At 40.9% G+C, this 13,476-nt stretch overlaps 1 protein-coding gene across 1 annotated transcript; it reads left to right on the top strand.

The window, feature by feature from the left end:
• Positions 1-7,437: 7,437 nt before the first annotated feature.
• Positions 7,438-12,776, top strand: DRG1 (developmentally regulated GTP binding protein 1). The gene is made up of 9 exons (XM_075769692.1): positions 7,438-7,595; positions 7,812-7,935; positions 8,598-8,773; positions 9,184-9,253; positions 9,633-9,802; positions 10,572-10,702; positions 10,916-11,083; positions 12,055-12,177; positions 12,654-12,776. The coding sequence occupies exons 1-9, from the start codon at positions 7,554-7,556 to the stop codon at positions 12,751-12,753; spliced, it is 1,104 nt and encodes a 367-aa protein (XP_075625807.1). The 5' UTR covers positions 7,438-7,553; the 3' UTR covers positions 12,754-12,776.
• The last annotated feature ends 700 nt before the right edge of the window (positions 12,777-13,476 follow it).

The raw sequence follows: 13,476 nt of genomic DNA, 5'->3' as shown, positions 1-13,476 counted from the left end.
TGTACTTGCTACAGTGAGGAAAATTATTATATTGAAACCTACTAGCCAGCCTGCATGCGCACACACACACGGAGCAGTAAAAGAATCTGGAATTTGCTTATCTTTCCTAGTGGTTTTGGTCAGTTGTGCGCCTTTCCCCCCAGTGGTTTATTAATTTGCTTTCTTTTAGTCCCCAGCCTCCTGACATGGTTCCTGCTTCCTATTTCAGTTCCCTCCTTGCCTGTTCTTTGTCTCTCCTGTAGGCAGGGGGAGGGGGGTCCTGCCGCTCTCACTGCACTTTCCTCAGAACTTTCTCCAGTTGCCATGGAATGTTCTGGTTTCAGCTTCCAGCCCTCCTGTTTAAAAGGCACCATCCTCCACACCCTGCCTGCTTCTTTAGGTAAAAGCTAAGTATTCACCCCAAAGCATGGATGTTTCTTGGCAAGTGACCCAGTCATACTTGCCATGAGGATGCCGGATCAGCATGCTGGCAGCTCATTCTGAGTAGGTTGCTGGATGCTCGTTAATGACTGCCAGCACATTGCACTCCCAAGGAAATCACAAGGACACCACCACACCATTCGCCTCAGCTCCTCAGCACTCTGGCATGGTAACAGCTGGATCTCTCCTTTCAGTACTTCCACTCTTACTATACTGGCCTTCCCCACCTTATGGCTTCACCAACACATTCAAAGAACTTCTTCTGGTCCCAAACTTACCCCTTCTCACAATATTAGACTATCAAAATAGTCATTCAACTAGCATTTGTTACAGTGTAGCCAAGTTTCTTCTATTTGCAAATAAGCAGTTTGTGCCATACTGAGACAAATATTAGCTCATCAGTATAAACAGACTTGGAAGATGAAGTTTCCTAAATTTAATGTGATGACTAAATATCATTTCCCCATACTTAAGGGAAGTATGCAGGTACGATTAACTCATTTATCATCACAACTAGCTAGTTACAGTCTTGAAGATAAAGTTCCAGATGATGTGAAAGAGAGTTTTAAATTCGAATTAAAAAATTTACATTTTCAGTATACAGAGTTTCCTCCCCTTTTCAAATGATTCCTAATTTATTTTCTCTGACATCTTCTACACTGGGATCTGCTGAACTTCTTTTGAATTCACCTCTCTCAAATAAAGGCATTTTCTTCAGCTACTTTATTCAGCTTCTCACTATTTCCTGTCTCTCTTCTGCTCATGGGAATTCCTGAGCTGTCCCTAAATGTTTTGCAGCTGTCTGGTCCCTGCTGAAGCACTTTGATTGGTATTTCAATACTATTAAAAATCTTCTTTTGCTCTGAACATGTGTGTACCATTTGGGACTGTACACTGTACATTGCTCACTTCACTGCACATCAATTGCTACTGGCCTTACTCCGAAGTGCAGACCTTAAATTGGTCTGCAAATACAGGAGGCAACAAAAGACTCTGTTACAGTCAAATCTATTCAAATATATTTGGGTATACGTTAATTAGACTTGAGTCATACCTATTTGTTGAACATTCTCAATTCATGCATCTGTGTAGGTCTTGAGGCTACTGAAATTTTTCAGAGTAGTCTCCATTATTATACTCTTGAAGGTTAGTTAGTCACTATTTCACATGGATTATAGCATTAGCAGAGACATTTCTGCATAACACTTGTGCCAGCTAATTCAGTCATATGAACCATTTCCTTTTTATGCATGCTCCACAGAAATATATAACATTGCACATTTCATGGCACACTTGCAATTCCAGTGAGTAGCTGTCAGTTTTTCTGAGCTTTCACTGGAATTTTAATTAACTGTGACTGATCTAACAAGCAATTAATTCAGCATTCATTACTTGTTAGGTTGATTATTACTTAAATTTAGTTTTTTAAAGCTTACTCAATTTTTTATTGGGAATCATCCCATGAGAATGCTTTCCCTAGCAGCAAGGATTCTCAGACTTGGAGATAGCACAGTTGCCTCTGTAATCCAGACATGAGTTAGTGATTTATCAGCTTTCTCCTCTAGAAACAGACAAACAACTCTTGTTTAAAAATACCTAGCATTCTCACAAAAATAACAGCAACTGCTAATAGGGAGGTATATGATGCTATGAAAAGTATGCAGAAAGAGTTATTTTAAAAAGGGAAAACTGCACTGTTTGCTTTTCTTCTTCTTGATCGCTCTCCTCACTGCACTCGTGCCCTGTGTAGTCCATCTGTTGCATGGCAGTCCACAACAGAGTCTGGGGAGCTGATGCTAAACTACAGAACTTTTTGTTGTTAAACTAATTTAACACAGCCTGGGAAGCCAACCTTCGATACTTAATCTCCCTTTTGTTCCCCTAATTTCTTCACTCCGCCCAGTTTAACTTATTCTAGACTGCCTGGAACCAAAGCAACCTGAGCCATTCAGAACAAGACAGCCACATTAAGGGTCTGGTCAAAATGGGAATACTACACCTAGGATTCCATCTAATCAGCTCCCCATGAATTAGGCATCCATGCCTAGCTAAGTAAACCTGACAGACAACTTTCTCATGTAAAACACACATTACAATACAATCCTAAATATGCAATGCAAGTAGCGAATGTTTGGTATTTACAGATTAATAGCTAAACCACTGTGCTGTCCTCAGAAGGACTTCTCCACAAATACCAAGTAAACTGACATAAAAAAAATTAATCCAGGAAGACAACTATGAATGGATACATCTGTATTTCTTAAAACATTCAAAAGACCCACAACTTTCTGTCTATTGCCTCAAGAATCAATGAAGATGTGAATTGCGTCAACTTCCAGAGTTACTTCACCTCAGGCAATCGCTATTATGGTTTCATTGAAGACTCAGTACTATAGATCTCAAAAATCTTACCTTTTGATAGCAGGGTTCTCAAAATCTTTCTTCCAAACGGGTATGAGGCTGGCCCTTAATCAGCTCATTATAACCACCTTAAAAAGGTTTGTCTCTTCTTCAGCATGAGCAGTTCTTCCCTGAAGTAATAATAGGGTTAATTAGCAGGCAGTTCTCAAATCAAAGTACGATTCATAGGAAAAACAAAACCAAACCAAAGGTAAGTTTGCAAAATTGTAAAAGAAAAAAAAAACCACAGAAAAATCACCTTAAAATGAACAGATTCTCTATATGCCTTAACTTGCACTTAACTTGCAGTTTTTTCATGAGGGAACTCTGACAGGTTAGTTACAGTCCCATACCCATAATTCTTAAAATCATAAGTACTCAGGTCAAGGTTATCATTTGATACAGATTATTTTTCACTGGCCTGGTGATAATTGCTGAGAGGATATGAAATTTCAAGAGCCTTGTTTCACGGGCAATGATGATTTGATTTCCTCTCCATCACCTCCTTCCCACTTTTTTAGATCCTGCAGAAATCACCACCACTAAGCTAGAAATGTAGTCCCTAGCAAGTCCACAAACACACATGTAGCATTGGTGCAGCTGCTTGCCAGTGTATTCTACAGCTTCTGTCATAATGTGAAATACCAAAACCACAAGTGCTGTACTACCAGAGTAGCTCTTAAGCTAAAACGATCTTCTCAGTGCACTATGAATATACTTGATATCCACAAGTATTTTGCCACTGAAGTTATTTATTAGAATAAAAAGGAGGAAAAGAAAAAAAAATTTAAAAATGCCAAACTAAGTGAGCATGCACTGCTTATTTTTAAGGGTCTTTACGGGGTTTTAATGAAGCATACACTACACAAGTTACCACAATGAATTTCATACTCAGAGTTTTTACCACATATTTTACAATAGTAAATTTTACATGGTTATCCAAAAGACTTGCAAGCTTCTTCTCAACGTACTTAGTTTGCATCTCATGTAAGTAAAACTCGTACTCAAGGTAAAATAATAGCTGTTTCAGAATTTCACCCATAATGAAGCAGCTTAACTAAAATTGGTAGTTTGACAGAAAACGCACTAAATGCATTAACTACTCAGCTCTCCTACTGAAGTGATCTACAGTTATCATACTCGCAGGGCAGTGCTATGGAAACATGAAAGTTTCAATCATTCTGTGGCAACTGCACATTCCTGTTGTGCAAAAATAAAAATGAGGCACAAGTAAAGGAAATGACTTGCTCAAAATCAATGAGTCAGCAGGACTGGAGTACATAGAATATGAATTTCCAACACCCATTTCTGCTACAGTCCTCCATCACTCAAATCTTGCTAATGAGGTATGTGCCATTTCAGTCACATTCCTGTCATTGTAGCTTGATGAAACACAAACTCCTATTTTTTCCTAATCACCGATTCCATATTGTATCATGTTTCTTAATTGTTTGATGAGAGAGCCTTTATTTCAGGTGCAGTTTTCCTGCATTTTCTAAACATGCGGTAGTATATTGCTTTCCTTACCCTATTAGAAAAGTGCTTATGTTATATACTTTGTCAGTTAGTAATTCATATGACTAGTTGATAATTTGGGCTTTTTTATTTATTATTATTAATTTTTTATCTTTATTGGGTATTGTCTTACATAGTAGGCAGTTAGCCACCTGAGAGACTCTGCTACTGTTGTGCAATTTACAACCTTTGGAAATATACCCTTTCTTGCACTTCATCTAGATTTCCTAAATGGAATGCTCTCAATTTAAAAAAACATACATAGACATTTTAATTAAAAAAAAAAAAAGGCAATTCACATACTACATCTTCCATCAGCACCCACTATAAAGCTCAATTAACCTTTCAAGTAGATCTCAGTCTCTTGCATCTCTTTTCATTTTCCCCTCAGGTTCCACTGGGGGCTTCTTCCTCTTCTGACATTATATCCAATTTTCTATGAATATTTTTCTTGATTTTTCCCTTCTCTGACTTTTTTTTTTTTAACAAACTGTTATCATTTGCTGTCCATTTTCTAGCTTTGACTGCTGCCCTCAGAGGTCAACATTTATCCATTCACAATTACCCACCTTTCCATCACTTTCCCAGTTGTCACACCTAACTTCTCACAGTCATAACCACCCCGTTTTCCAAGCGCCACATCACATAAAACGCCTTTATATTAAAAAATCACAAGAGTCATTATCATCACAGTAAATAAAAATAATTACACCCTATTCACAACCTGGAACTAAACTCTATTGAACAAGTCTTTCTGAGGCTTAAAAGAGGGTGCTGTTATAAACTAATATGAACTACTTTAAATATTCTAACCGATTTGAAAGTGTTAATTAGGCTAGAAAAAAAAATGAGACAAGTTATCTTTGTTAATTAAACTCTTACTCCCTTCAGGTCATTAAGGAAAATACTCAACACTTTTTAGGTGTCTAAATTCCTTATAGGGTCTTTGCTTCAGTAACTTTCTAGGGAAAAAAGGATTTAAGAGCATATACTGAGCAGTTGTATGTTAAAACTACGAATACCTAAACCAGCAAAATAAAAACCTCCCATAACTAAATTTTCAAACCATATATGTTATTGACATCTTTTGTTCATTCAGCCCACACTTGGAAGAATAACTTTTAGTTAGATTCAATATATAGGATTTGGAGTCAGTTTGTAAGAACAACTATTACTGTTGCTAGCAACAAGTTCTTAAGTTAGGCATCATCTACTGCAAAAATAGAGGTGGTCTTAAACCCTGATTAAGTATTCAAAATTTGCATTTTTCGCAGTGTTTTTCCTGTTACTAAAAGGGACCACAAATGTGGACTGTATGGCTGAAGTCAGCTGAGGCTTAAACAAGTCCAATTCCATCTGAAGTTAAGTGGGAAAAAATTTATACCAGGACCAAATCTGCTATGTCCTGTGTTGAAAACTGATATTGTTCACAAGAAATAATTAGAAAAACCATGAACAAATATACAGCGGTAGGTGCATTTATATTTACCCTAGCTTAGCTGAGCTAACATTCTGAGGAATAGTAATCCCATTTTATTTGAGATTCTATTTTAGTAAGCTCTGTATTAGCTTATACTAATGACAGTTTCTACTATAAAGAGTTCATGACATTAGAGGCTGCTTTTTTGATTAAGATGAGACAAGCAGGAGATATGCAGAGGCAGAGCGATAGCAAACGGCAGTGTGGTTTACCCTGCTCTAGTGCTTTTTTTTTCTTTTTACTGTAGGTTAAAGACGACTTAACGATCTGTAACAATGCTATTACCAAAACTGTTATAAGGTTAGTTAAATTTTGTCAGTCCTACAATACTCAGTATCCTGTCTGAAGACGTGGTAGGTGGTTCTGCAAGTGTCTTCTTCACTGTCTTCTACAGTATGGGCTCAGGAGAGTGTATTTTTGTTTAAAAACCATGTTAAGTGTTAGATTTGAATACATCATATAAAACCAGACTTTGTAATAAACAGAGACAGAAAAGCTTTCCTGGAAAGGTTACTGAATATGGAGAAGAAGGTTTCCAGAAATTATTCCAATTTGGACAAAATATGACAGGGAAACAAAGTTAGACGCTCTGAAATCCTGAAAACTTATAAAAATGTATTTCCTTATTCCTCATAAAAATACTTTTTATTCCAAATCCAATTGTTTGGCTTCTTGTAATACTGTCAAGAGCTGGAGGTACTCGGCTTTTTACATTCTGAAGGGGCCATTAAAAAAAAATCCTTTATCTATTTAATTAGCCTGCATTCAATGGACAGTTACAGATGTCCCTGGGGCAAAGTGGTATGGCCTGGGCTCAGCTGAAAGGAGCCGTGAGAAAGCTTCAGTATGGAAGTCCTGCTTTTGTTAAGCATCAGCTAAAGAAGGCTCTCCTACGAGCAGAGTATCAGCTCTACCCGATTCAGCAGGACTGTGGAATACATACGCACATCTACACACCTGGTGATGAGCAGAACTGCAAGTGGGCTACAAGGAAGACCAGGGCAGAGGCAGATCTCCGCGTACGTCGAAGCACCAGGTCCAGTTTAACCACAGGGAAAGGCACATGCCACCTCCCCTCACGGGCAGCCAGTGCCCCCGGCTCCATAGGCAGGCCTGCCCACACACCTGTGAGCCACCCTGCCTCACCACACAGCCGTTTTCACTCTCCCCACCACACCTCGAGCACGTTTTCTCTCACAGACGAACACCCACAGCCTCAGCCTCACGCCGGTTGCCACACTCACTCTCACCACCACAACGCCAGTGCCTCCCTCACAAACGAATACCCACAGCCTCACAACGACCGTTTTTCTCCCCTCACCAGCTCTCTCACACAGACGGCATCGTAGGCTCATGCCGATTCCTACACCCCCACAGCTGCCTCAGCCTCACACACACACACACACACACACGTATCACACACTCCTCCTCCTCGGCGCCGCAGCCCGCCGCGCCCTTCCCCTCACACCGGTGCCAGCGGCGCGAGAGCGGCGGTGCCCGCGCAGGGGGCGCTGCGGCGCCTCCGGCCAGGTCAGTGCGCGAGCTGCAGGCGCGCGGGTCAGGCGGCGCGCGCCGCGGGCTCTTTCCCGCCTGCCGCCAGGCGCGCGCCCGCTGACTTCTCGCGAGCTCTGGCCTTGCTCCCGCGAGAGGCCGCTTTGCGCCTGCGCGCTGCCGGGCCGGGCCTGAGGAGGGGTGCTGCTGTGGTGGCTGCCGGCCGGGGCCGGGACCTGCCGCCGAGATGAGCGGCACGCTGGCGAAGATCGCGGAGATCGAGGCCGAGGTAACGCGTCGGCCTTCTTCCCGGTCGGGGCTGGGCCGGGCCAGGCGATCGCGGGGCTCCGGGGGAGGCAGGGGTGGCCACGGTGCTGCTCCGTGAGGGGGTGGCGGGGCCCTCCCGGCGCTGTTGGGGTCGTGAGGCGCCGCGCGGGAGTCGAGGGGTGGTGCGGCCCGGCAGAGCCTCTCCCGGTGGTGAGTCCTCGGTTCCGTGCTCTTGCAGATGGCCCGCACGCAGAAGAACAAGGCCACGGCTCACCACCTGGGGCTGCTGAAGGCCCGCTTGGCCAAGCTACGCCGGGAGCTCATCACCCCCAAGGGAGGCGGCGGCGGCGGCCCCGGGGAAGGTGCGTTGCTCTGCGAGAAGGCTCCGGGCGGCTTCAGCGGCCTCTGCAGAAGTGCCCGCTCCTCCCTGCTGAAGTGCGGGGTGTGTGACAGAAATCGATCTAACGGGGGTGGCTCTTGTCCGCTTAAATCGTGTCAGACTGCCGAATAAATCGGAGCAACCTTCTTCCCTCCCTCTTGTTCCCAGTACAGGACCTTAGCCGTGGTTTGTGGCACTTTCTAGGGCTTTGGGGTGGGGCCCTTGTTAAATCGTGTATGAACAGATTTCTGTGTTTTGGCTAATATAATCTTGTATTTGCAGAAGTCTTAGGGGGTTTATATGAAGAAGCATCTTGCAGGAGGCACCTATTTTTATGTATAAAGATATGAATTGTGTATGCTGCAGTGCTTAAGGGAATGTTCCACCTACACCCAAGCCAATTATAGCCCACTGGGAACTCTTGCAGCTTATACTTCATTGACAGGTACATGCCATGAAGTTTTATACTGGTGCAAGGCAGTATAGATTGTGAACTCTCTGTTTCATACTATCGTTCTCCTCGTAGGGAAGCTTACCTGGCTTTCACTCAGGCAATATTAAAAGTAACAGTGGGACTGTTGTCCAGAACTTTCGAAGACAGAAAATGGCCATCTTTAAACAAATATTTTTGCTTCTTATTTGCAGGCTTTGATGTGGCAAAGACAGGTGATGCCCGAATTGGGTTTGTGGGTTTTCCATCAGTGGGGAAATCTACTCTACTAAGTAATCTTGCTGGTGTGTACTCTGAAGTGGCAGCATATGAATTCACTACACTAACTACTGTGCCTGGAGTCATTAGATACAAAGGAGCAAAGATACAGGTGAGATCTTTTTGTGTCTCTGGGGATAAAATTGTCTATATAGATGCTGTGGTGTTCCAGCTGAATCGTCTAGCTTGACATTAGCAGGTTAGAAGTGACATGTAAAAGTGCTTGAGAATACATTGGAAGCATTTCCATGAGGTACTAATTTTACCCTGCTTTGCTTTTTTTCTCTGGGAAGTTCCTGTGGTAGTTCTCATATTCTCTATGAGATGATCTGTACCATTGTACCAATAGAACACGTGGGATAATATCATATATAAGAATCAAAGGGGAAATGATTTTGCAATATTCTATTCAGATCTGCAGTAGAGTCAGCTGGTTTAGGAGAAAGGTAAAAGTAAGATTTATTTTCTCCATGAAGAAAAGTATTTTTCTCACAAGTTACTTTCCTTGTTCTGAACAAATAGCTACTTGATCTCCCAGGAATTATTGAAGGTGCCAAGGATGGTAAAGGCAGAGGACGGCAAGTCATCGCAGGTGAGTACATTAGAGCTGGAGGCATCCTAAAAGCTGAATTGTATGCTGGAATTGAGCTGCCTGCTGTGAAGCAGTAGCCATTTTCATTTCATTCTGGCTTCAGTTGCGGCTTTATGCATCTGCTGAGTTCGTGCTCTGCGTTGACACTGCAGTGAAGGTATATTACCAATTTTGAAGGCAGATGTAATCCATATTAAACATCAGTGATGCTTGGCCAGCGCTACAGACTTCTTTCACTGGAATTTAAAAATAAGCAATGTCCTGGCCTTCAGGGGTTTAATATTGTCATCAGCCACTGACCCGTATTTTGTGTTGTTTTGTCTCAGATTGTGTGTGAGTATACTTTTTTGAGGGATGATTTTCTTTTTCTGATTCTTAGTTGCTCGAACCTGTAATCTCATTCTGATTGTTCTGGATGTGCTGAAACCCCTTGGTCACAAGAAAATCATTGAGAATGAACTGGAGGGATTTGGAATTCGTCTGAATAGTAAGCCCCCCAATATTGGCTTTAAAAAAAAGGATAAAGGAGGCATTAACCTTACAGCCACAGTAAGTTGCAAGTTTTCTTTAACCAAAATTTAAAAAAAAAAATGCTTCAAGAAAGAGGCATTTGCAATTAGCGGTATGCCTAGGACCATTCCTGTGCTATGACTTCTTTAGAAGCTGAACTGCAGTACTGTGCTGTAGTCAGTTACTTTTCTTGGAGGCCATCCATACCTGCCCGAGGAGCCTGGCTGGCTACCTCCTTACCCCCAAATCGGAGGCTTGGTCGCTTTCCAACAATTACAAGTTCCAAGGCCCAAATGAGAGTGTGCAAAAAACCTGCCCCTCGTTTGGTGACTAAAGCATTCTTCTGGAGAAGAGAGCTCAGAGTTCCAGGCCTTGCAACCTGGACTACTCCTCATTTTTCACTTACCACTGAATCTTTAAAAAAGTAAAAATAGCCAGAGATACCAAAAATCAGAACTCTGCTCTGGAATCTAGGTACCTAACATGCAGTTGTCTGGGCACTAACCTAGTAGATAGGCAAGTTTGTATTGCAACTGGTCCCAGATTGACAGCAAACATTACTTTTGAAATGTCTGATTGCAGCTGTCAGTGGCATTAATATAAATAAAGCTGTCATGATTTAAATCTCTTTTTTTCCCCTCTGCTGAGGCTAACTATGGTAAAATCTCAGTCAAGTCCAACAACTTAACAATGCGGCTATTATTTTTCGTAACCTATATGCAGTGATTTCTAGGTGATAGCGTAATTAATTGTAATGCTTGATTTGGCTGTAAACTCTTCCATTCCTTAATACTGTGTCTACATGCAGTGTCCTCAGAGTGAGCTGGATACTGAAACAGTGAAGAGCATCTTAGCAGAGTATAAAATTCACAATGCTGATGTCACACTGCGCAGCGATGCCACTGCTGATGACCTAATTGATGTTGTCGAAGGGAACAGGTACTGTTGGGACCCTGGCTTTGGCATTCTTGCAATTTATATTACAAAGAAAAGAATCATCTCTGAGGTTTGCTTCCTACAGAAGCTAAGCTAGCAATGTGGTATCAACATGTGCTGTTCAGTACCTTGCTGTCCTTTTAAAAAATCAAATTTTTTGAAGGTAGCAGTGTATTGCTGCTAGGCTGCTGTAATGGTATTCCTTTCTCTTTGCAGGGTTTACATCCCGTGCATTTACGTCCTAAATAAAATTGACCAGATTTCCATCGAGGAACTAGATATCATTTACAAAGTACCCCACTGTGTACCAATATCTGCTCATCATCGCTGGAACTTTGATGATCTGCTGGAGAAAATTTGGGACTACCTGAAGCTAGTACGAATGTAAGTCCCAATTGCTGCCTTCTGTGGAGTTCAGTATAAGGCTGAGACTGAAAAATGTCTCAAAAATTGATAAATGATGATTTTTTTACAGTGTTTTTCTGCTGGCATAGAACTCTGGCTTTCCAATGATGATGTCTTTTGTCACTGAAGTATGTTTAATCTGTAAATCAGGAGATTGTGCTCCTCGTCTGTTGTATGGTGGAGCATTTCCTAACATTCACAAGTGCTGTGAACTTCTTGTAGGGGAATTAAATGAGGACCTTGTGAAATCAAGTCCAAAATAAGTTTTAAAAAATTCCTGAAAACAAAATTTAAACAAATTTAGTGCAAAGTTATGAATTTCAGAAGTACCTCTTTTCAGTCTCTCATGAGTGACATGCATTCAGCTCTCTTAACTGATATTAGTTCTTCATCTAGCCTTTCAGATATTTTTACTATAAATTATTACAGGTTTACCTCATACTACTAATGCGTTTCTTCAGATGAATTTATGGATGAATCTATTAATACTCGTAATGCAGTGATTGTAGTTGTTTAAATGTATATCTCTCTCCTTGTGACAATACATAATCTATTGTAAAAAGGGATTTAGTATGTCTAAGTATCTGGGCTATAGACTCTCAGATTTTTTCCTAATACACATTAAGTTTTCCACAGAAAAATAACCAGAACCATAATACAGTAGATGTTCTTTTCCATCTATTCTTGTGTCATCTTTTAAGCAACTACAGAAAACTCACTAGGGATAAACCTTTGCAGTTACAAGGGAGAAGCTGCTGCAGCCATTGGGTACCCAGATACATTTTAAGCTTTGGAATACCAAACGATTTACATATTATCTATTGCCACCACTGAAATAGCGGAACTCGGCACAAGCACGTAGGATGACAGTGCAAATAACCTATGAAATTTCAGGATGAGTTGAAAGAGAAGAGGAGATTTTGTTATTGACTGATTGTTCTGTGTTACAGCTACACCAAACCTAAAGGGCAGCTCCCAGACTACACCTCTCCTGTGGTACTACCTTACTGCAAGACCACAGTGGAGGATTTTTGCATGAAGATCCACAAAAATCTCATTAAAGATTTTAAATAGTAAGTATTATTGTAAAAGAATAATTTACAGAGAATGGAAAATAATCTGCCTCCTGGTATATTCTTTCATTCTCTTGTAAACTAGAAGGGAAAACAGGGTTTGATTATTTTTCTTTAAATGTTGAATGGCATAGATCTCCCTGTGACAATTAAACCTAATACTTAAATTACTATATTTGATGTTCCTATGATATTTCCTGGATAAATGTTTTTCTTTACATTTGAAAGTAGCATTAGATGCAGTATTACACACCATCATCCTGTATGCACAAGTATTTTGGATGACTTCCATACTTTGTTTTGAGTTGCTTGTACTCTGGTTCACACAGACCACTCATCCAGGTACTTGCAGGAGAACAAAAATAGCTCTTAAGCATTGCTTTCTGTATTAGCTTTGTGACAGAAATAGCTGTTGTTCTGCTGTTTGCATATTATACTGCTAATCCTTTTAAATTTGATTTTTCTTCTCCTTTCAGTGCACTGGTCTGGGGTTCATCTGTTAAACACAACCCTCAAAAAGTTGGTAAAGACCATACTCTTGAAGATGAGGATGTTATTCAGATTGTGAAGAAATAAAGTTGTTCTGACATGGTTTGCCACTGTGCATGCAATGTGTCATTAGGTGTAAGCAGCCATTTCTATTAAGTGGGTGTTAGTTCTTTATGGTAGTACCTTACTGCATGATAAATGTGATGTTTCTGGCCAACTTCTACTGCCATGTCCCATTCTGGCAGAACTTAAAACTGAGAAACTCCTGTTAAGTGACTTTCACAGGGGCAAAAATCTTACAAGGAACCTTTGATGCTTAGGATGACTCTCTGGTGCATGTGCACCTTTTTCTAAATTGGAAAAAAGTTCACATGAGGAATTATTTTGTTCTAAATTAGAACAAAACATGAAAGCAGAGGCTGGAGAACTATATCTTATGAAACTGTACTAGAGGATGTAGAGTTCTAGCTCTGGCTGCCTTGATCTGAAATGTTCTTGTTTGAATACTTCGAGGCTATTAATAGTCCTGCAGTTGTGGAAAAGAGGGTAGGTTCTGCTCATGAGCAGTCACTTTTGCAGTTGTTTATAGGAGTGGAAGTAAACTAGATGCTTTAAGTTTTCTTAAAATAATTTCCTGCTTAGAGAAGCCAAGTTGCAGGCTGCTCTAAAAGGAGTGGTTCTGGTGCTTTTTAATAAAGCTGGAGCTCTAACATGAGCAAAAAGCTTATCAAATGCCTCTAGCATTTCCTCTCCTACAAAAAGGAAGTAGGGGTGTTTACTTAAATGTGTCAAAAATGCTCCCTCACATTA

This window comes from Balearica regulorum, chromosome 17 (genome assembly GCF_011004875.1).
Source record: "Balearica regulorum gibbericeps isolate bBalReg1 chromosome 17, bBalReg1.pri, whole genome shotgun sequence".
NCBI lineage: Eukaryota > Metazoa > Chordata > Aves > Gruiformes > Gruidae > Balearica > Balearica regulorum.
The sequence above is the reverse complement of the archived record's forward strand: the minus strand, read 5'-3'. Positions and strand labels throughout refer to the sequence as shown.

Excerpts from the sequence above, each read along its gene's own strand:
- DRG1 (XM_075769692.1), top strand. The coding sequence starts at position 7,554 with ATGAGCGGCACGCTGGCGAAGATCGCGGAGATCGAGGCCGAG. Across the intron at positions 9,254-9,632 it reads AGGACGGCAAGTCATCGCAG|TTGCTCGAACCTGTAATCTC; the intron begins GTGAGTACATTA and ends TCTGATTCTTAG. Across the intron at positions 12,178-12,653 it reads CTCATTAAAGATTTTAAATA|TGCACTGGTCTGGGGTTCAT; the intron begins GTAAGTATTATT and ends TTCTCCTTTCAG.